The sequence below is a fragment of the Asparagus officinalis genome, chromosome 6, assembly GCF_001876935.1.
Source record: "Asparagus officinalis chromosome 6, Aspof.V1, whole genome shotgun sequence".
Taxonomy (NCBI): domain Eukaryota; kingdom Viridiplantae; phylum Streptophyta; class Magnoliopsida; order Asparagales; family Asparagaceae; genus Asparagus; species Asparagus officinalis.
The window spans coordinates 29,498,777-29,524,807 of NC_033799.1; the positions used below are offsets into that span (position 1 = coordinate 29,498,777).

Here is a 26,031-nt window from a genome sequence, read left to right on the forward strand (position 1 = left end):
CATAGTAAAGCCATTATGTATATCATGAATGGGAAACCTGCACTAAATAAGTGGCATATAATACTTAATTATTCCTCTTCTGTGTGGGCGTAATATTGTTAACACTCCCAATAATAGAGAAAATGTGAGAAATGGCAAACAGGATCAAAGGTTGTGGACGCAAGGATTCCTCCTCTCAAAAAAGAGGACTCCAAGGAGGAAATTTGAAGTTAGTCTATACTAGAGGCAGTTATTTTTTTTTCTCGTACTTTTAATAATATCTCAGTTTATCTCAGAATCCATTCAAAAAATATCAATTTATAATTATATGAAATACATGAAGACGTACAAGAAGTTAATGAAATTATTCTGGACCTCCATTATAATGAGTACCTTATCATGTTACAATACTAATCTATGGGATGATGGACAAATAGTGTGCTTATCCCGACTTGCACGGGTTGCTTATTTATTACTATCCACTTAGTAGTATTTTTTATATGGTGTTTTTTCAAACAGAAACTAAAAAATAAAGAATGGATGAACTACAACTGAACCTTGTATTTACGTTGAAATTGCGTGTATAGAACCAACATATTTGTGATGATCCGAATTAATATTAATAAATATCTGGCTTATTTACTAGAGTTTTATGCTCAAATAATCAAATAGTTATATTTTATCCTACAAATGCTATCTATTTTCATTGCTAGGAGTTGTATTAACTTTTTATAGAACTGGAAATATAAACTTTATATAATTTATAGTTTGGGTTATATTATTTTTAGGTATTTTTGTTTTGATGGAACGTGGGTATATTTCTATAGTTGTTTACTGAGTCGCCTTATGCCATGCCTCCGTGGATGTGCAAATTCTCAGCCAGTTGACTTAAGTGAACTGTTAGGTCGACCATTAGGTCTAGTCTGACCTTGTGATTTCCAAAAAAGTGACCTATATTGAAGCTTTTGAAGTGATTGATTTGTTTGTCCTGCCAAAAGTCAAACTTATCGTGAAACTTCAAGTCCGACTTAATTTGTAAGTCGATGCAGTCGACTTATCCAAGTCGAATGCAGAGTCTGATTTATAAAATGTGACCGTTATACAGTAAACTGCTATTGTCAGATTTTTTTGTGAGTTTTTGGTCATTTCAGTTTGGGTTTTTGCTGAAGTTTTGAGTGGTAATAAAATACGCTCTTGTCTCTCCATCTTTCGATAACAACCAAGAGAGTGTTTTAATCAGAAGTTTTAAGACAATGGTGTTTACAGTGCTTGTTTAGATTTGTTTAAATAGTGTTTCAGAAGTTTGTTTTGTGAAGAAATTTTCCGCGAAGCTTGAGGAGATCTCCGATTGTGGTGTTGTGAGCGATTCAACTCTTCCTCTCTCTTGTGTCATCTGAGAAGTTTTTTCTAAACTCATATCTAGCTAGTTTAATTGTGTTTGGATTTTCCATTTCAATAAGCTAGAATTATATTGAGTGTAAAGTTTGTTTTATTTATCTCATTTTTACCACGCGCACTTGAGCTTTTAGTATTTTTTTTTACATATAGTATAATTGGGCGTTGTGAGAGTTTGTAACATTGGAGTTATGCTTAATTGAGTCATCACGGCTTGTTTGGAACAATAATTTTGTTGTAGTAGAGGCCTATAGTTGTGGTAGACATATTGTATTATATTTGACACGGAAAAAGTAGTTGTGGAGAGACGGAGCGGTTGTCCCAGAGAGTGGCGGTCGGGTAGAAGCTTAGAGGTAGTCGTCGATTTCGAGCACTTGAAGGGAACGGGCTGGAGACAACAACTTAGAGGGTGTTAGTGTATTACAAATTTGTGTCGAATTGTTTGTAGAGTGGGCTTATCGTGAAGTTCACCCTTGTAGTTACACTAGTACCCAAGACGGAGTTGTATGGTGAGAGAGTGATCGTCCAAGAGGAGTTGGGTTAGGTGGTAATGCCCTAGAGAGGTTGAATTCCTTAAACCTTGAGGAGACAGGGTTAGGAGACAACTGTGAGGTGGTAGTTAGTGTAAGTTACTTGTGAGTGTTGTAAAATTTTTCGGGAACGTAGAAAACGAGTGTGATGTGTCAAACATTATCGGCATGAGCGTAGAACCAGCGAATTGTGAATAGTATAGATCTCTCGGATGTGAGGAGCGGAGACGTAGGTGTGGGGATCGCTCCGTGATCATATGCATTTATTGTGATTGCATTGGCGGCTTTATTTTTGTGTTTCATATCTTATATCGCCTTTGTCTATTGCTTTTTGTTCATATTCGCACTAATCGTTGTTTGTGTTCATATTGCCCTTGATTTATTATATCCTTGCATATATCTTGTTGCATATATATTGCTAGGATATTTGTTAATTTAGTATTAATCGACCATTTAAATCGATTAGATTAGCATAAATCTATTCATCTCTCGGTTCTTTTATAGCGACCCTTTAGGTGCTTTCATAGGCGTGTGGGGGTAATAAATTGAATTTTTATTTGTGTAGTTTTTCTTCATTCATTTTAAGATATCTATGACTTGTGTGGATATATATAGCTATATCATTGCTACTCTCTTTTGGTTTGTGGAAGCAGTTTGGGTGTATAAAAAAAATTATCTAAATCCGATTACAAGATAGGATATACAAGTTAAGCCCATGCCATGAATTTTATTTAACAACACCCATATGTAAGTATATAATTGGCATTTAGATCTAAGATAACGCTGTGAACATTCTCTTTTAATTTTTATACAAGGCGTGTTCTACTTTAAATTAATAATAGTATAGATTAAACTTTGTGACCTGAAAAGATCAAATAATACATATTATTATTGGCTTTAAAATAATATAATCAAATCTAATAAAATGATAAAAGTGATGTGAAAATATTCAATTTCATCCAATCATAATTTAACAATCTAATTAATTTAATAATCTATTAAATAAGAAGAAAATAAATGCACATACTGTTTAAGAGATGAAATACCAATGAAATTATTGCATTCTCAATCTGAAAAACTTTAAACATACAATATAATTATTACTACTGTGTATTATCTATCTATCTATGATCTTTTCTAAAGGTACAAGTTGGGAAAAAACTTTCCATAGGTCAATATTTTCTTATTGGATTTTTTTATTTACTTATTATTAACATAAATTATATCCTATCAAACCGATGTCAACTAACTACCTCCTGCAATCAATAATAATAAAAATAAGATACAAAATATAGAATACTAGTCTCCAACATATATTTTATTAGGTTAAGAATTAAAAACTTAATATGTGAAGGTACAAATAAGATGGAAACATTCTGTAAAGAACTTAAACCAGACTATCCAAAAGATGTTGACCATAGGTGAATCCACATATCATGTAGTATACCATAGGAATATAATAAATTATAAATGATTTATTCTTTTTTATACTTCTATGTTCTAAGCTCTGGTGCATGTATAAAATAACTGAAGGTGATGACAGTTTATAAGTACTTTTTAAAAATGTTACAGTTTTTTTATACTGATACTACAATGTTATTATCTGCTGTTATTATTCACATTATTTTAGCTCGCTTTAAAGTTTTAAAAAAATATCCAAAAATTAATAATATGTTGAATAATTATCTTAGAAATATAATTTTTTTCAATGAAAGTAAATTTAATAATTTATGCTTTCATATTATTTTTGTTTGGAGGTCTTTTGGATCAGTGTTTGGAAGGATTTGCCCTTGAGTTTTGTTTAAATGTTCTTGTGGATAAATAAAATGACCTGATGATGTCAAATCGTTTACTTTGCTACACTCATCCATAATCTATTAAAAATTATTTTTAAACGATTATATGATGAGTAGCACAGCTGAATAATGGTGTAGCTATTACACACTAGTCTACAACTTCTCGCTTCTATAAGCTCAGTCGGGACAAAAAGTGTAAGTTTTTGGATAGGTTATCCAATAGTTACTGAGCTAACTAGTGAATCTGAAAACTGGATCATCAGCAGAGGTTTTTGGAAAATGGGGATCAATATGTTAACTACATCTTTAATTTAAATGTCAAAATAATAGTTTTAGTACTTGCAATGGGTGGACAAGTTATTGAACAGTTTCATATCATATAATTTTCTATCATTGGCCATGACTTACTAACAGTCAGGTTCCACTATGCTCAAAATCCGTTCTCAACAGCAGGACTTTAATCGACTGCACACCAAGACATCCGTTAGATTCGATATACTGTACAGAACGTCATAAGAATGTAAGCGAAAAAACATGAATCCAGATAGCTTGATATTAAGAATAAATTTAAACCGAGTTAGGACTAACAGATAATAATAAAAATCATCATTCAATAAATAAATTTTTATTTCTTAGTCTGAAATCTTGTAATAAATTAATTTAAATTAGTTACAAATGATAATGATATAGTAGTAGATGCCCAACTAGTTATGGAGTGTACTTTCTATTGTGATAACGACGATATTCCAAAAAAACTTATAATTGTAAACAATTTACTCGAATTATTAATAAGAAGTTATTTATCCATTTATTTTTATAATTTTTTGTATTTAATGATTTATGTATTTCAAATGATTAATAAATAAATAATTATAAATTTTAAATTAAATTTGTTTAAGTTTTAGTTATGTTTATTATTGAAAATTTAAACGAATTGAAAAAAATTAAAAATTATAAAACTCAAAAAAAAAAAAAAACGGGGCCGGTCCAAAAAAAAAGACAACGACCGGTCAGAGAAAGGGCGGCGGCCATTTGACAGCGCCTAATAGTAACCCATTTGTTGTTATCAATAACATCACACTCAAGTTTTTCTTGGCCCACTGAAGACTCATTGGATGAGTACAATAGAATAAAATATTAATTTACGACTTTTAAGCAATTTCAGTAAAGATAAATAAATAACTTCCACAACATAGATTCCTGACAAAGAATAATGCTAACTGGCACAACAATTTAGACACTAGTGATTACTTTAAAATGACAAGATGGGTCTCCGTCACTCATCAACTATTCAAATATGACAGAGGGGTCAACACATATATAGCATACCTTCTAACAATTACTAAGGATAAGCCCCTGCAAATCATAAGGATTTAAGTCAATAGAAAAACTCACAAGCACTACAAAATGCCTTTCCTTTATTCTTCATCCTGTATTTTTATGAATACCGGCATTAGTTTTAACTATTTATCCGATCAAAATGTTTAGAATGATGAAAGCGATTTCTAGTGTACAATAAAAAACATAACTGTCCAGCTTGTTACCCGATAAATATAATTACAAATGAAAGTATTCCTCACTGTTATCATAATCCACAAATTTCACGAGGCGAATATATGAAAAGCCCCTGGTATCAATAAGGGAAGCTCAACCCTAAAAGGGAAGTTTAAACATCAACACGTGTACGCGAACGACACACTAAAACGGAAGTTTAACATTAACATCAACACACACACAAATGAAAAAATGAAAAAAAATTAAAACTAAAGAGATAAAAAATCCAAATTTCATGAAAACCGAGCTGGTGAGTTAAGTACCTATGCTAATACCCTCTCCTCAGTCTCTATGGTGTAGTAGCGAGCGCCTTCCCATCCGCACCGCGCATTATTAGTGCACAACCTCCGAGCGTAAGGTCGACTCACGGTAAACAGTATTCCCACCTATACAGATCTAAAACAGCCCGGGGGAAAACAAGTTGCATATGAAATTATTTAATATATCAGTAACCGCAAAACAACAACAACAAACATATTCCATCACCTCATCTCAGAGGGTTCCTTTTTTATTTTCAGCATATATGTTCTCTTTCAAACATGCATGCAACATTCTAGCTTTATTCCTCCAAGCGAAGCAACTATGTTATGCAGGGGCGGTCCAGAAAATTTCTTCCTTTGGAGGTTTTGGCAGGGGGGGGGGGGGGGGGGCCGGGGGCCCGCGGGGGGGGGGCCGGGCGGGGGGGCCGGGCGGGGGGGGGGGGCGGGGGGGGGGGGGGGAACACGTGCTATGTTATAAAAATAAATTAAATTAATAATCATAAGTACATGTGTAGACGGTACTTAGACCTACTTATTGTTAAAAATTTAGACGGAATTTTTACTTTCCAATGAGCTAAATTCAAATTGTTACTACATCTATGCGTTTTTTAGATTGCTGTGGTTTGGGTGTAATTTAATTGTTATTTTTATTTTGGGGTGGGTTGGCATAATGTAAAAGGTGCATGACTTTTACAATGCAAATTATAAATGTCTAGGGGTCAATTGCACCTAGCTGGGCCAGTAAGATCCCCCTATATGTATGCTACAGAGTAAGAATCTCAGTATCATCTTGGTTGTGTTTCTCAATATTGGGATTTTTTGACGGTTTTGCCTGTTTCTAATGGTTTTGATCATTTCTTATTTTCCTCCATATAACTATATTCAAAATATGTGGGTAAGAATGAATGAAGGGGATCAATTATGATCGTGTCCGGAGCTTTAATAAAACAGGTTAGTTGGTTTACAACATAATGATGAAATAACCAATTATCCTTACAAAATCCTGCTGGCTCCTGTTTGGTTAAGTGAGCTAGATCAAGATTGCTACCCTAGTTTTGAAAAAATGACAGTTCTCTAAAAGCATTACCTATAAAGACAAATTCATGCATTTGCTTTTAGGGTATGCTTTAGACTGTCATTTTCAACTAGGTAGCAATTTGATCTAGCTTCACTTTACCAACAGGAAGCCAAGGCAGGTTTTGTCAAAGGGATATAAATTGGTATTCATCAGTTATGTGGTAAACCGCCAATCTAACTGATTTTTAAAACAGCTCGACACGAATTATATTGGACTTCATTCATTCTTACCATATTTTGATATGTTTATTGGGAGGAAAATAAGAAATGACTCCCAACCTTAGAACCGGCAAACCGTCAAAAATCCCCATATTGAGAACACACCAAGATTGGATACCTGAGATTCTACTCTTGTAAACATACTATAAGGGCCGGATCTACTGCCGACTAAGGGTGCATTGCCACCCCCTCACATTTATATTTGCGTAAAGTCATGACGCTTTTTACATTTGCCCTTCCACCACCCCAAAATAAAAATAAAATTAAAATTAGCACCCAAGACCCAGGCAAGTTCGTAAAAAACGCTATAGATGTTAGTAACAATTTGAATTAGGCTCATTGAAAGTTAAAAAAATCCGTCTGAAATTTTTAACATAAAAGTGTTCTGTACGTCCATCATGTACTATGATTTTTAATTTATTTTATTTTAGGTTGACATAGCACTTGCTTGCCCCCCCCCCCCCCCCCGCAAACCTCAAAAGGGAAAATTTTCTGGATCGGCCCTGCATACATAGTTGCTTCCTTTGGATGATAAAGCTAGAATGTTGCATGCATGTTGAAAGAGAACCATAATGGGCGTTGAAAATAAAAAAGGAACCCTTGAGATGAGGTGGAATATGTTTGTTGGTTGTTGTTTTGCTTACCTGAATATTAAATATTTCATATGCAAGTTGTTTTCCCCCCTGTTTAATCTGTTATTATTGGAATACTGTTTTTACCTGTGGCAGGTCGGACCTTACCGCTCATGTGCACTAATAAGCCCTTCATAAGGCGCTTGCTACTACACCATAGAGACTGAGGAGAGGGTATTAGCAGAAGGTACTAACTCACCACTTCGGTTTTCCATGAATTTGGATTTTTTTATCTTTTAGTTTTTAATTTTTTTTTCATTTTTTTCATTTGTGTGTGTGTGATGTTAAACTTCCGTTTTAGTGTGTGTGCGCGTACACGTGTGATGTTAAACTTCCCTTTTAGGGTTGAAGCTTCCCTTATTGATACAGGGGTCTCTTTCAGTGATATTCGCCTGTGAAATTTGTGGATATATGATAACAGCTGAGGAATACTTTCATGGATATATATATTTATGGTAACAGCTGGGAGCAGTTATGTTTTTTATTGTACACTAGAAATCCTTTCATCATTCTAACTATTTGATCGGGATAAATAGTTAAACTAATGCTCGTGTATCATATAAATACAGAGATGAAAATAAAGGAAAGGAGTTGTAGTGCTTGTGAGTTTTTCTATTGATTAAATTCCTTTATGATTTGCAGGGGCTTATCCTTAGTAATTTGTTAGAAGGTATGCTATATATGTGTGACCCCTCTGCTCATATTGAAATGAGTGATGAGCTGAGGAGACCCATCTTGTCATTTTAACATAATTACACTAGTGTCTAAATTGTTGTGCAGTTAGCATTATTCTTTTGTGAGAATCTAGTTTGTGGAAGTTATTTATTTATTTTACTGAAATTGCTTAAAAGTCGTGAAATTAATATTTATTCTATGTACTCATCAATGAGTTTCAGGGCAAGAAAAACTTTGAGGTGGACTGTATTTGATAACAACAAAATGGGTTACCATTAGGGGTGTCCAAATGGCCCCGCCCGGCCTGGAAAACCGGGCTCGGGCTGGGCTCTGGACCGGCCCGTTTTTTTTTTTTTTTTTGAGTTTTATAATTTTTTAATTTTTTTAATTCTTTAAATTTTCAATAATACATAACTAAAACTTAAACAAAATTTAATAAAAATTTATATTATTATTTATTAATCATTTGAAATTACATAAATTATAAATACAAAAAATTATAAAAATTAAAATGATAAAAATAACTTCTTTATTAATAATCAGTAAATTGTTTACAATTATAAGTTTATTTTGGAATTCGTCGTATCACAATAGATAAGTACATCCTAACTAGGTTGGCATCTACTTATCTATATCATTATCATTTGTAACTAATTTTAAAATAATTTATTACAAATTTTCAGCTAAGAAATAAAAATTATAATGTGATGAATATTGTTTACTCTTTATATTTATCTGTTAGTCCTAACTCTTTAAATTTATCTTCAATATCAGCTATCTGATTGATGTCTTGCGTTCTCTTCTCGTACATTCACTAATCTTGTAAGCACATGACCGTCTGTACAGTATACGAATCTAACGATGTCTTGTGGTCGTCGATTAAAAGTCCTGCTGTGTTGAAGACGGATTTTGAAGCTATCGTGGACACCTGCACTGTTAGTAAGTCATGAGCCATGATTTAATTTTTTTAATTCTTTAAATTTTCAATAATACATAACTAAAACTTAAACAAAATTTAATAAAAATTTATATTATTATTTATTAATCATTTGAAATTACATAAATTATAAATACAAAAAATTATAAAAATTAAAATGATAAAAATAACTTCTTTATTAATAATCAGTAAATTGTTTACAATTATAAGTTTATTTTGGAATTCGTCGTATCACAATAGATAAGTACATCCTAACTAGGTTGGCATCTACTTATCTATATCATTATCATTTGTAACTAATTTTAAAATAATTTATTACAAATTTTCAGCTAAGAAATAAAAATTATAATGTGATGAATATTGTTTACTCTTTATATTTATCTGTTAGTCCTAACTCTTTAAATTTATCTTCAATATCAGCTATCTGATTGATGTCTTGCGTTCTCTTCTCGTACATTCACTAATCTTGTAAGCACATGACCGTCTGTACAGTATACGAATCTAACGATGTCTTGTGGTCGTCGATTAAAAGTCCTGCTGTGTTGAAGACGGATTTTGAAGCTATCGTGGACACCTGCACTGTTAGTAAGTCATGAGCCATGATAGAAAATATATGATATGAAACTGTTCAATATACTTTCCACCATTGCAAAGTATCTAAACTATTATTTTGACATTTAAATAAAGATGTAGTTAAATATTGATCAATTTCAAAAACCTCTGCTGATGATCCAAGTTCAGATTCACTAGTTAGCTCAGCTACTATTGCATACCTATCAAAACTTACACTTTTGTCCCGACTTGAGCTTATAGAAGCAGAAGTTGTAGACTAGTGTGTAGCTACACCATATTTAGCTGCGTACTCATCATATAATCTTTAAAAATAATTTTTAATAGTATTATGATGAGTAGTAGCAGTAATGATTTGACCATCATCAGTGTCTATAATCATATTACCATACAAGAAATTTAACAAACTTCGAAGGGCAATATCCTTCAAACACGGATCAAAAAGAACCTCCAAACCAAAAATAATAGGAATATGCATAAAATATTTATTAAATTTACTTTCCATTTGAAAAATTATATTTCTAAGATAATTATTCATACGATATTTATTAATTTTTTTTGAATATTTAAAACTTGTAAAGCAGCTAAAATAATGGTTGAATAATAACAGCCAGATAATAACATTGTAGTATCATAAAAAACTTGTAACATTTTTTTAAAATTACTTATAACTGTCCATTCACCTTCAGTTATTTTATACATGCTACCAGAGCTAGAACTAGAAGTATAAAAAGCAATAAAATCATTTATAATTTATTTATATTCTATTGCTATACTTAACATTGCATATGTGGAATTTCACCTATGGTCAACATCTTTTGGAATTAGTCTGGGTTTTATATTTTTTCTTTTACAGAATTGTTTCCATCTTATTTTGTAACACTTCACATATAATGTTTTTTAATTCTTTACCTTAATAAAATAATATTGTGGAGCTATTTCATATATTTTGTTAATCTTATTTTTTTATTATTATTGAGTTGTAGGTAGTTGACATGGGATTTGGATAGGATATAATTATGATTAAGATAAATTAAGATTTAAATAAAAAATCCAAAATAGTGAAGGGTAATATTGACTATGGAAAGTTTTTTCCGAACTTGTACTTTTAAAAGGAGTATCATTAGATTAGATTAGATTAATTTACAGTAATTAATTATATTGTATGTTTAAGCTTTTTTCAGATGAGAAATTGCAATAATTTTCATGGTATTTCATCTCCTACAACATGTATGTGTCTTTATTATTTTCTTCTTATTAGATTAGATTATTAAATTAGATTAGATTGTTTAAAATTATGAATTATGAAATTGCAATAATTTTCACATCACTTTTATCTATTTTTATTAGATTAGATTATATTATTTTAAAGCAATTAATAATATTGTATATTTGATCTTTTTTCAGGTCACAAAGTTTAATTATACTATTATTATTTAAGTAGACACTGCTTGTATAAAAATTAAAGAGAATCTCACACGTATCTTAGATCTCAATGCCAATTATAATACTTACATATGGGTGTTAGTTAAAATAAATTTCATGCATGGGCTTAACTTGTATGATCCTACTTTAATCGGATTAGATAATTTTTTTTACACCCAAACTCTTCCACAAAACCAAAAGAGAGTAGCAATGATATAGCTATATATATCCACAAGATCATAGATATCTTAAAAATGAATGAAGAAAACTACACAAATAAAAATCATATTTATTACCCCCACACGCCTATGAAAGCACCCTAAGGTCGCTATAAAAGAACCCTAGAGGGGGATGAATAGAGTTTATGCTAATCTAATCCGATTTAAATGTCGATTAAAACTAATTAACAAATATCCTAGCAAATATGATATGCAACAAGATATATGCAAGGATAATAAATCAAGGGCAATATGAACACAAACAAGATAGTGGGAATATGAACAATAAGCAATAGACAAAGGCGATATAAGATATGAACACAAAAATAAATGCGCCAATGCAATCACAAATAAATGATATGATCACGGAGTTCGATCCCCACGACCTACGTCTCCGCTCCTCACATCGAGGAGATCTATACTATCACAATCGGGTTTTCTACGCTCATCCGAATAATGTTTACACCTCACACTCGGTTTTCTAGTTCACCGAAAATTTTACAATCACTCACAATGTAACTACACTAACTACCACCTCAAGTGTTGGTCTCTAACCCGTGTCTCCCTCAAGTGTTAGGAATTACAACCTCTCTAGGCATTACCACCTATCCCACTCCTCTTGGGACGATCACGTCTCTCACCATACACTCCTCTTGGTGTACTAGTGTAATACAAGGTGAACTTCACGATTAAGCCACTCTACAACAATTCACACAATTGTAAATACACTTAACACCCTCTAAGTGTTGGTCTCCAGCCCGTGTTTCCCTCAAGTGCTCGGAATTACGACCTACCTCTAAGCTTTACTACCGACGCCACTCCTCTTGGGACAACCTCGTCTCTCACCAACTACTTTTCTCGGTGTCCAAATATAATACAATATGGTCTACACAATTAGGCTCACTACAACAAATTATTGTTCTCCAAACAAGGTGATGACTCAATTAAGCATAACTCAATGTTACAAACTCTCACAACCCCAATTATACTATGTAAAAAAATACTAAAAGCTCAAGTGGGTGTGTGTAATAATGAGATAAATAAAACAAATTACACTCAATATAAATTCTAGCTTATGGAAATGAAAATCAAACAAATAAATAGCTAGATATGAGTTTAGAAAAACTTCTCTAGATGACAAGAGAGAGGGAGAAGAGTTGAATGCTCAAACACCAATGGATGATCTCCTCAAGCTCTTGTGAAAATTTCTTCACAAACAAACTCTTGAAACACTTTTAAACAAACTAAACAAGCACTTAAACTTTCTTAAAACTTGTTTAAAACACTCTCTTGGTTGTTATGAAAGATGAGAGAAAGAGGGTATTTATACCCACTCAAAACTTCAGCAAAAACCCCAATGAAATGACCAAAAACCCTCACAAAAACAAATCTGGGAAATAGCCGTTACTGTATAACGGTCACATTTATAAATCGACTTGCATTCGACTTAGTATAAGTCGACTTGCATTCGACTTACAATAAGTCGACTTGAAAGTTCACATAAGTTGACTTGCAGAAGAAAATTAACACTCAAAACTCAAGTCATAAGTCGACTTGAAAAATTCACAAGTCGACTTAGACTAAGTCGACTTAACAGTTCGTATAAGTCAACTTGGCTGAGAGATTTTGCACATTCCAGAGCATTTCATAAGTCGACTTGTCAGGGTTTATAAGTCAACTTATAAATATGCACATGCACTGTTCATGCTAAAAATCTGATTTTAAAAGTACCTTTAAAAATAGCAAATAAATTCAGAAAAATTTAAAACTTTGAAAAATGATTGTAAACATGATAATACACATGTTACAAAAACTGATTTTTAAAAAGCATCTCCCATTTGTAAAATATCATCATTTTACAAATAAGTCCAAAACATGAAAATGTAAACACATGAATTTTGATATTTTGGCTAAACCATGTTTTGAAACTTTACACAATGATTATATAGACTTAATGGAAGATATAAACTACTGTTATGAAGTCTATAAACAATGAATACAATGTTTTCACAAATACAATAGAATATGAAGCATATGAGTATGTATATGAATATATATTTGTTTCATATCTATAAAATTAAACCAAAACACAATAATAAATATGAAATATATAATTTCATATTTATAAACATGAAAACCCAAAAACATGTATGTATATATATAACTATATATACATAGAAACCAAAACTTATTATATATATATATATATATATACAAAGAAACCAATAAAATGTGTGTGTATATTATATTGAGCTTAGAGTACTTAACACACAACACACACACACACACACACACACACACACACACACACACACACACACACACACACACACACACACACACACACACACACACACACACACACACACACACACACACACACACACACACACACACACACACACACACACACACACACACACACACACACACACACACACACACACAAAGAAACCAATAAAATGTGTGTGTATATTATATTGAGCTTATAGTACTTAACACACACAATGTAAAAACCTAAACTAAATATACCCAAGCAATCTTGATCTTCGATGTAGCTCAACTTGGTATACTTTTTAGATGAAGCTTGAACTTGGATCTTGACTTAAATTGCAAAGCTTCACTCTACTATTCCGCCAACCTCCATTGGATATTATCATGAATGCACAATTCCATCCATCCTCCAACCTCCAACATATTGTTTACCTAGAATAAACACAAAACACAAACACTAGACAAATAACATTAGTTGTAAATTATTTGTTAATCATCATCAAAACAAAAGGACCCAATAAGACCTAACAGCTCACTGTTTTCAAAACAACCATTCTCCATCTTCATCTATAATATATCCACATACCCAAATTAAGCTGCTAGAGTTTCCCCTTTACTAACTACAACATTGATCAACATTTTTTTCCTTTGTACTTAAATTGTATGACATTCATTGCACAAAGACTCACATGGGTCCTCTGCCTGCCTTGAACACCAAAAAAAATAATGTACTAGACATTGTAGTTAGTTAATAATGAGATCATGTCATTATAAACAAATTAAGTAATTAAAGATTAATAATTCTTAAGAATGTACTACGTTCTCCTAGCTTGCACTACAAACTTGTTAGTTGTTTAATCTTAGCCCTAAGAGATTTTTAAAATTAATCTTTAGAATTGCTTGCATTAAAAAAGTTATGTTAGAGGACCGATACAGTCTATTTTATAGTTTAAGATTGTCAATAAAATTTGTCTCTGATGCATATCAATTATGAGTAATAATATAATTTGATTGGTTAAAGCATATCCTAATATATTTTTGGACTCTTGTCTTGTCTTTTCCTCTTTATTATATCCAACTTGATATCATAATTGATGTAAACGATAAATACACTACTGTAGAATTGCCCAGAAAAAAGATAAAGGTGGAGAATGATTGATCTCAGCTGAACTTATACCAGCCATATTAATATTACGTATTTAGTTATATTTTTATTACCAAATGAACAATATATTATTGTAATTTTTTTTAACTTAACACTACATTTAATGACTAAGATAAACAAATTGCAGATCGATGATTTGATCCGATAAATAAATATGTTACACGAAGTTTGATATATACAAATTTAAAAAAAAAAATGTTGTGTATGCAAATATATAAAAGTGTATTGATCCCAGTTTTACACACAAATCTATTTCATAAAATTTTAAAAATTGTTTAAATAAAATCTGTGGCAAATATAATTATCCATGTTTATAGATTTTAACTCAAAATGAATCTGATAGTAAGAAAATAAATTTTGATATTTAACCACGTGCATTGCACGTGCACAAGAGCTATAGTATACAAAAACCAGGGAGTATTGGAATTTGGATGTAGCCTGAGCACGCGAGACTTCCAACCGCTTGTAACCAAATATGAGAGAGAAGAAAAGACAGAAAAATATTAAGTGTATATGGGTTCATGATATCAAATATGTACCAAATGAATATCAGGTCTTAAATTATTAGATTTTAAATTCGTGCACAGATCCAATCCAACGGTCAATATTGTTTAGGTGTAATATGAACCATTCTCTTCCGGATAATAAGATATTAGAGCGGCCCCGATCCTCCTGAACTTCCGTGTTCCAGTCAGCCGATATTTCCAAATTTAAATCCGGTCCCTCTAATTAAGTGAGTGGGGGGGTATTATAGTCATTTCTCGTATGAGTGCCCTAATCAGAAAACTATATATTTTCGGCACCACACCGATCTTGTCCCTTACTGCCTTCCGAAAGAGCCGGCCCGCTTTGCGATCCTACGCGGGTCGGTTCCGTTGCCGGCATAAAATATACGAAAAAAGAGGCCAAATCTTTTTCTCCTTTAATCAACTATTTTCATGTTGATTTTTGCAAGATTATCCTCACAGATTCATATTTTCCGCTTCTTTATTCTTTTTTAGATATCTTAATTAATGATCGTCTCCAGGCCGATCCAAAGGATGTTGCGCTGTTATTCTATGCGCAAACTTGCCATTTCACCCGGCCTATAAAAATTTTTTTTTATATTAATATAATTATTTTTAAAGTGGCAGCATCAAGGTTTTGGCATGCTCATATATCATGCTCCAATTCAGGAAGCCTGCCACACATTTATTTGGATTATCAGCGTTTAATAACAGGGAAAGTATATATGAGAAACTCCCTCTCTTTTTAGCGCCCCAAAAGAAAAGCCCTTCATCAAATTTTGAATAGATATAACAAGTGTTTTTGTTTGGAAAAGTTTGTGTTAACATCTAACCTAATCTATTGTTTATGTGTCTTTATGTTTTGGTGTAGATGACTATTATTCAGATTGAAAATCCTTTTGTTTTTTTTTTAAATAATTCTGTAGAGATTGTTTTGATAATTATTTGAAAAGTGCGGTTTTCTCTAATCTAGGTGATCTTCAGGAAAAATTGTGTCAATGCCCCAAATGTCATGAAGTCGTGTGGCCCAGCTCCGAATAGCTTGGCCCATTATTATAAAGCCCTTAAAAATCACGAAAAATATGACCTAACTTCTTAAACGCACTTCTTACCCTTTATCTCTTTTCCTTGCCTCGAAAACCAGGTCCATTTATTATATCTCACGTTAACCGATTATTGTGTGAATAGAGTTCATTTATGGTGGAAAACTCATATTTATGAACTTAAGATTTATGATCTTTAATCCCCTTCTTGTCCTAACATTCCATTCATTACTTTTCTTAAAGTCTTTTTTATTAATGACAGAGAAACCTCTGATTTGTATGGTATTTTCGGGTGAGAAAGCGATGTTCTCAATAGTAATGTCTTCAACCTCTTTTTTTGAGTTGAAGTTTGATGTGACAGAAAAATTGATAGTTCCATATGATGCGTTATCAATTATGTAAAAATCTGAAAGGAACCCCAATCTTAGTTCTGTGATTAAGAATGAAGATGATGTGAAGTATATGTTGCAGCATAACCGTAATATTGGGTGTGCGGAGATCCATATGCGTGCTATTATAGATAAAGATATTTCCAAATCTCAAAACACCCCCAAGAAACCTCCCGGAATGTAAGTTATCATTAAATTTTTGAGAAAGTTGTGAATTGTGTGATTTAAAATGTGGAGAAATGACTTCCCTATAGTATTGTTTCAAGTTAAATGTTATATATAAACCAATACATGTTAACTATCGATCACATTAGTTAAGCTTTACTAGATATCTGTTACTTTTGCTCAGCACATGGTAACTATTAGTCGTCGTCGTTATTTTAACATAAAACTTTACATTTGTGCAGCATTGTGACTACATTAATAAAGTCACCGTTTATTGATAATACTCATGCCGCATGTTATAATTTAGAAAGGATTCTCACTAATAATCCTAGTGGTAACAATATAATATGATATGATGACGTTGTTAACAATACTGTAATGATTCCTGCTTGATGGCGCACTACATTAACTGAAGTGGATCAACAATTTGAAGTGTCGATGAATTAAGATTTGCTTTGTCATACTATTCTATGGCCAAAATGTTTAATTATGAATTTGTAAAGAATGAACCAAAATGTATCTGAGCTTCTTACCGATATAAAGAAACTTATGAGTATCATTGGTTGTTGTTTGTTTCTCCTGTTAAAAATAAAAATAGACTTGCGATCAAGAAGTTTGTGAATGAACACACTTGTGGACAGCATGGTCAAAATGCAGGTCGTTTAAGGGCATTCCATAAATTCATTGCAACACAATTGCAACCACTCCTTAAGGTGTGCCCAGAAATTCGCCTTATTGATGTGCAAAAGGAGTTCCTTACAAAGTAAGGCATTAGAATTGATTACAATAAGATATAGTGGGGGCAAAGAGAGGACACAAGAGTAGCTGTACAATGATATGTATGAGTCGTATGATCAACTATGTTGGTAAAAATATGAGCTTTATTGTTACAATGTTTTAATGTCTTCCAAGTATGGCTGTCACATGTTAAGTCTAACAGTTAATATATGAATGTTTCCAAATGTTTGTTAAGTTATACAGATAATATATTAAGTCTATCGGTTTTCATGTTAAACTACATTGATAGCATGTTAACTTTCGTCGTTTGCTTGTTAAAACACAATGATAACATGTTAACTTTGGCAATATACTTGGTAAATGTCATCGGGAACATAATAATTTCTGCAGTTCTCTTGTTAAATTACCCTGATATCATGTTCATTTTACCAAGTATGATCATTATATATTTGTATGTTCATTATATTTTTTAATTAATTTTCTAGGTATGAGCACATGATAATAGAGACAAATCCAAGCAGTTATATTTATGTTGAACAGAATAAGAGAAGGTTTTTAAGACTCTTTGTTTGTTACATTGCTTGCATCAATAGTTTCTTGTGTGGATGTAGACCCCTGCTATTTTTAGATGGTATATTTTTGTAAGATCGATATAAAGGTATACCGCATACTCATTTGCGCCATAGCCTACGATGGGGACCAATGGATATTTCCCTTAGCTTATTGCATATGTGATTAGGAGAATTTGATCAATTAGAAGTGGTTCCTCCAAGATCTGTAGTCCATACTTTATGAGAAATCTGACCCTATACAATCATCCCCATCAATTGGTTATAATTTCAAATACGATGAAAAGAATTAAACAATCAGTGAGAGAATATTTTTCAGAAGCTTTACACTCTAGATGTGTTCTACATCTCGTTGAAAATTTTAGGTTAGAACTAAAGGACTTAGGCATGAAATCGAAGGACACTCATGTTTTGGGAACTTGCTCTAATCTGCTTGTTATAAATACATCATAGCAGAATGGAATGATTATATGAAAATATATATATGATATTGATCCAAGGGCATATAACATTGCTATTAACTACTCTGATGATCAATGAGCAAATGCATTCTTTCCTGGAACTAGGTGAAGTTATATAGAAATTGCTAGCTTTGGTACATTAGCAGTGAACCTTTGTTTCATTGACGTTAAGTGTTTCTCATAACTGTTAACTTTCGTAATATAACTGTTAGTGTTCAATGTATAACTATTAATTGTCAACCCACACCTATTAACTTACATTGTATAACTGTTAATTATCAACCTATAACTATTAACTTACATTTATAACTGTTAACTGTCAACCTACAATTATTAACTTACATTGTATAACTGTTAATGTTCTCCTAATATTTTTTTTCAAGTATGGGCACTTAACATCTAATATAGCTGAATCTTTTAATAATTAGATACGGGAGGCTAGAATGCTACGAATTCTACAAATGGTCGAGCATATTCGTAAGCAAATGATGGTCCACATGAATAATCACCACGCATTTGTTGATAAATGGAGTGGATATCTCTATCCAAAAGCAGTCATCTATTGGATATTAAACAAACTGCAAATGAAATATTCGAAGTGCAATCTCATAAACTACACGGGTTGATTTGGAGAAGAAGACATGCATTTTCCGAGCTTGGGACGTAATACGAATTCCTTGTAAACATGCTTGTGCAGTCATCTTGTATATGAAGAGAGACGTTTACCAATATTGTGATTGGTCTATGTCCATAGAAGCATTTAAAAGGAGTTATGAGCCAATCCTCTATCCCATACCAGATTTTGAGAAGCATAGTGTGCCAAGGGATGAGATCGAGCTACTTCGACCATATACTACTGAAAGAAACAGAGAAATAGAACATGGCGTATCAACAATAGAACCGTTTACAAACGTCCTTTGAAATGCTCGTGATGCCACGCTGAAGGTTACAACTGAGAAACGTGCAACGAACCAATCGTTGATTGATAAACGAGATTTGAAATACTTTTGGGCAATGAGTCAATCGTTGATTGGGATTAGGGATGTGAAACACTTTTGGGCAACAAACTGATCGCTGATTGATATTAGGGATGTGAAATACTTTTGGGCAACGAACTGATCGCTGATTGATAAATAGGATTTTGTGTATCAAGTATTTTATATGTTAAATATTTTGTATGTGTAGATTATATGTCATATATTAACTTGTATTTGTTAATCAATATATTTAACCATTTTGCATATCAAAGGTACTCTTTTAAGTCTTACCTATACATATGAACTATAACCAGAAGCTAATAACTAAATGTGATACCTCATAGCTATCACTGCAATATGTTAAACATTATGCTTTAACTATTACCTATGAACAGTAGTAGTTATCCATCATACTCATGTACTAACTTTCACATGTATATGTTAACGTTAATGTGTAACATGTTAACTAGAAGCAGTTTTTGTTATTTATCATGCATACCCGTTAATTGTGTTTGATAAATGTTAATTGTAAGGAGATAATTATAGGTATCATATGTCCCTGTTAAGTACAATACTGAAATTAGAAAACGCCTATATAAATATAATTATAACTAGATAAGTGAATGTTAATCTACAAAAAGTAGCATGTAAGCATGACATTACACCCCACAGAAGTACGTCAAGTTACATATTGACAAGTTAAGATTATTTTTCGATTATTTTTTCGTCTAGCTAAGATTCTTTCTCCTGCCTTTCATCTTTGGTCGATGTACCCTCCTTAAATTCTGGGTCATCTGCGTCTAGTGTGCCACTGAGCTTTTTCAATTCTTGATCTTCTATTATCAGCTCCGCTGCAAGCCTTGTACGCCTCCAGTGAATTGTCAATAGGTGTAACATGCAATATATCACTTCGATGGAGAATAGCCAGTACATAAATGTAAACGTATATTTCACAGTCATAGCTACAAATCACAAAATAGGAAAGTTATAATAGTTAGTTTATGTTGACGAAAACTATTTAATAAAGCGATAGAGTTCATATGGAACATACGATCCCTTTTGAGGCTCACATGTGATTGCCTTATATTGATATGTTCTCCAAACTTTCTCAGGATCAAATGCGGCCTTCATATGGTCCATGAAATTGATGATTTTATTAATAGGCTCAAGGTAAGAACTGTGATATGCCGACCTATAGTGCATGACAACATCTTCATTCAATCTAACTTCAAAAAGATGCCAATGGTCATGACGCACAATTGGGACAATTAGAATTGTTCGGTCGACGACAACATGCTTTTGTTTATGCATTTGATATAATTGCCGAAGATCAGGTTTGTCTCCGTAGAGTGAATATTTTTTTAATCAAAATAAGACAATAAATGGTTGTAATATCTAGATATGAATTGATCATTTTTTTAATTTGACGAGTTTGATTTACAAGCTTATGCAGAAAAATAATGATACAGTCCCATACTCCTTATTTAGAGCGGAGTTCTCAGGCTTTTATAATCATGACCTTAATCTATCTAAGAGTGCCTCAGTAACCTGCAAGTTAAAGATGAAAGCTTGTCAAATCATAATGATTCCAAATCCACACGTGCTTGAAAAACCTATAACATACTTTGTCGTTAAACCTTCCTTCACGAATCAAGTTAAGGGTGCGACTCAAAGGATGACTCCAATTTTCTGAAAAACATGACAATATGGTTAGAAGATAAATACTCACAATTAATAGCTACTATAGAACACTAATACAAAAGAACTAACATATAATTACTCAGAGTTAACATAAATTGCTGAACGTTAACAGTTTATACAATAGAATTAACATCTAAAGGATGAAACATAACATATTCTAGATAACAATCACAACTTATAATAGAGAGTTAACCGCTAAATGATCAAAGTTAATAGCTTTTTTGCCTAACTTTCACATGTTTTAACAAAGATTAACCTTATACTGAAAGTATTAACAGAGAAATGTGTAGGCTTAATAAAATTATAGGACAATAACAGTGATCAACACTTACTAACTGCATTTCTACTTACAAAAATTCACAAGACATTTGTTCTCCTCAGCTGTGAGTTTAGATGCCACATTACTTGGTATTCTGTAGTTATGTACAAAAGCCCCTGTGCTATCCAACACACGTAGACTAAACCTAGCTACCTCAGGAATCCCCTCATTCACATCCTTTAAAATAGCATGATCAATATCCGACAAATACATGCTTTTTTATACGTCCCAAGTGGCAAGGCTATCATCATAGTAAAATTTTATTTCATCTACGTCGTCAGTGACTACAAGTAGCTCATCTTTGTGCTCTCCATCTTTAGATTTAGGTTTCTTTTGCTCGGTGAATGGCATCCTGATTAGTTGTGATCTCTTCATAGCTCTTGTGCTTAGAGCTCTACTCATATGGATCACATACTTTTTTGTGACCTCTTCTTTGTTCTCTTCATGAATTTACAAGTGGGATGTCCTCGTCCCTAGTTACCTCCTGCTTTGCATGCACATCCTTATTCTCAAGTTGTGTACCCTTCTCTACATCAACTCTTTTCTCATTAAACTGCTTGTCCTCTTCATTCTTATTTATTTCGTCTCCTCCTTCTTCGTTTCCACTGAAATGCTCCTAAACGTTACCATCTTCATAATCATGCACGAACTCATTAGCAAAGAAATCTCTATCATCATGATGTCGTTCAGATTCATCTGCCATTGGCTTTCCTTTCTTTTGCTTCGCAATAAACTTCTTCACATATTCTTTTAAAACTTCATGATCTATTATGTTACCAGATCCTTCTAATCATTTAACTTTTTATTAAGACTACGAGTGTCATTCATAATGTTTGATGATACAATTTCTTCGAATGTCTCAGTGCATGACATATTCTTTAATTTAATTTAGCATAACTTCTCCAGATTTTGAGTTACTTCTCAACGGGTAACTCATCAATCTCATCTTCCTTTTGAAAAGCCTCATCAATAGCGTTCGATATAATCTGGAATTTTTAAAAAATACAAAAGTTAACAGTTGTAAGGTAAACGTTAACAATTATAACGCTAAAATTCACATATATTGCTTAAATCACAATAGATATTGGCTATAGTTCACATATACGCAGCAAATATTAACAGTCAATCAAGTGACATTAACATATGTTCATCAAAGTTAATAGTTCTTGTGATATACTTAATAGATAAAACTATAAACTTAATACACACTAGTTAAGAGCTTACCAAACCTATTGATGATTTCTTCTTTTCTTCCTTCTTTTCTTTTGCAAACCTTTCCTCCTATATGCTTTCTTTTCCTTGATAACTTTTCGGAGAAGGTTATATATGATGTTTCTTTATTGGGAGTGGTGGATTCCATTTTCTTCTAATTCTTAATGCACCATCTTCCCTCATATTTGGCCTTCTGAGTGGATATTTTTCTGCCTATGGGCTAAATTCAGCCATAGGTTTCTGAACTACAGGAATGCTTGTTTTTCCAGCTTTTGTAACAATTGTTTCCTTCCTGAGAGATCTAGACTTCTCTCCAATCATCACCCAGTTAGTCAGTGGTGGCTTGAATCTATTGTTTAGGGCATATTTTTTATTTCTGTCATTTCGTAGTACCGGAGATGCAAATAAATTGTTCAAATTAATCAATTAACATATACTAATTATCTGTTTAACATGAAACAAGCAAACATTCGCATGTGATCTGTTAGTTTAACATCAATCACTCAAATTCAATATTCATCAAATATAATTAACACTAACCTGACAACGCTTAGCATCTACTGAGTTACATTAACATGAATCAGCTAACCTTAATTACCATTAACTTTAGTTGACAGAATACATTGAAACGTTGACATACATTGGTTAACGATAACAAGAAAAAAGTTAATATAACTTACAAGAATCAGAGGCATGCATCTAGGCACATATGAAACCCTTAGTTTGTTGAGTCCTTCTCTAGCAATCATAATGTCTTTCTTCGTCTGATCATAAATAAATTTCCCCCACGCCACATTCTTCACTCTTTCAATACAATCAACATGCTTGAACAAGAGCCTAGGTATGTCTTACACAATGCTCGGGACCCAAATCATTGAACACTAATAATGAATGTGCAGCAATACAAAGTCCTCAATATCCTTCTTTTTTTTTATTCAATAAGAGATTCAAGTAGTTCTTCTATATTATCTTCACATATTCTTTGTTGCATCTTTATCTTTTTCCTTTCTAGTAAATTGATCAACAAAATACTCCCTCTAAATCTTAATGTGAGGATCTCTATTGCTATAAATTATATCCCTATCAATTGGGAAACCAGTGTGATCATGAACCCAGTCCAAATCAAAATTAACTATCTTTTCTCTCCCACTATTAGCATCGAGCATAGCAAACGTCACTTCATCTCTTACATAGTGACTCAAAATAAGTTCAAGCGTGGGTCGATTTAGTGCTAGGGGGCCAAATATTACGTAATGCTCAAATGTGCACCCCTCGTATGCATCCCAGTGCCACCGCTTCATTCCCAGTTCAAGTACTTTCATAAAATCATAATATATGCTAAAACTAGCGGTAGGCCTAATTTCTGTAGTATGACCAGGCCTTTTCCTGTAATAAATTTAAAACACTTAACATCAATCTATCTAAACTTAACATCCAACAGCCAATAGTAATAGTAATAACCAACAATGAAATGTAACAGTTATGCTATACACATTAACAATCATTCACTAGACTTGTTATCGATCAATAAAACTTAACATATAATGTGTAAAGTCAGATATCAGATACCAATATGACCAACCAAACTCTAGACTTAACAGTTAATAAGAAACGTTAAGATTATATAACGAAACGTAATAGCCAATGTTCATCTGTAACATCCATATGTTAAATTTTAAAGATCTAGACATATAGCTCACAATGCTCCAATTGAAATACACATTTATCCTTCCATTCAACATTTTCCACAGCTTTCCCAAGTAATATGCAGGCAATTCAACCCAGGCTTATTGAGGAGCGTGCCTCGGGCGCGCCCCGGGCGTGGGGCGCTTCGGCCTGGGGGAAATGCGCCCCGCACGCGAGGCGGGGCGCTGCACGCAGCGAGACGCGCGCCTCGCGTGCGCCTCACTTGCGCCTCGCTCGCGCCTCGCGCGCGCCTCACGTGCGCCTCACACCTGCATTATGTAACATACTCTTTCTTCTATTTTTTTAAATAATTTACATAATTACATATTTATATCATGTAATATACTCTTTCTTACTAGTTGCTAATCTATTTTCATCTTTTCATGTTTAACCTATAAAAAGGAAACAATAATTAGTAATTTATTATACTTGTTTGCTAATTGTAACTTCATTCTCTAATTAGCATGCTAACTAGCAAATTATAAACATGTAAATATGTCATTGTTACATTCATTCTTCATCTTTTCATGCTAAGTAGCAAATATCAATTAAGAATACTAACTAGAAAATTATGAACAGTCATGTTTGTTAATTATATTTCTTAGTCTTTTATGTGACAATTTATAAACATATGCTCATAATTGTTAATCACTTAATTTGATGATTTAAATACATGTTTCTTGTATCTTTTTTATTACTTTAAAAATTCAGTTAGCATAATTTGATGATTTAAGTTGATATTCTCATAATTTTGGATGTAGGTAACTAATATGTTGCTTATATGTTTCTGTCTTATGATGTTGGCAAATATTAGTTTGAGTTATGCGCCTCAATTAGTGAGGCGCGCGCCTCGTTGTGCGCTTTGCGCATGGTGCGCGTAAGGGACCTTTGCGCCCCGCATTGCGCTTTGCGCCTCGATAACACTGATTCAACCAATATGGATTCACATTTTTTCGTGACATATTCCACAGTTTTGCCAAAAAATAGAAAATTTAACGTAAACTTACTGTTTTCTAGATTTCTCTAAATCTTATTTTAAACTTGGATTTTTCCTTTTTCTTGATAACCCCTTTTGCATGCCCAACAGGATCTGGGTGGCTTTATCATATTGTCATTCCCTGATGATGAAGCATGTGTGGACGAAGACATTAGGGGGGGTAAGAGCAGAGGGTCCATGGTCGATCATCGACGGCAAGGGGGATCTTTAAAACTCTTCGATGACAATGGGGGATGTCCAACACTCTTCAAAGGTGAGAAGGGATCTTTAGCAGTTGACAACGGTGAGGGGGGGTCTTTAACGGTCCTCGAATGTGAGTCTTGTCGGCCATCGTTCGTTGTCGACGGTTCCTGCTCTTGCACCGGCTGCTAAGAACGGTGAACAACTTTAAATTCATCCATAGTGCCGTCTTTTGCTCTAGATTTAGGGAAATTTAGGTTTGTTGTGGAGATTTCGACCATTTTCTTACTAAATTAAGAAAACTCTAGAATGGGAATTTGGAGATTTTGGTTGATACTGTTAACCTTAGAGAGAGAGAGGGAAGGAGAGGGGGGGGGGGGGG

At 32.9% G+C, this 26,031-nt stretch overlaps 1 protein-coding gene across 1 annotated transcript in view; it reads left to right on the forward strand.

Annotated features, from left to right (window-relative positions):
* The window catches only part of LOC109845989 (putative metal chaperone YciC), a 28,984-nt gene extending 20,941 nt beyond the window's left edge, over positions 1–8,043 (forward strand). Inside the window, exon 12 of the mRNA XM_020415215.1 lies at positions 7,539–8,043. Within this exon, the coding sequence (XP_020270804.1) occupies positions 7,539–7,566 (28 nt within the window). The 3' untranslated portion in view covers positions 7,567–8,043. The remainder of the gene's footprint in view (positions 1–7,538) is intronic.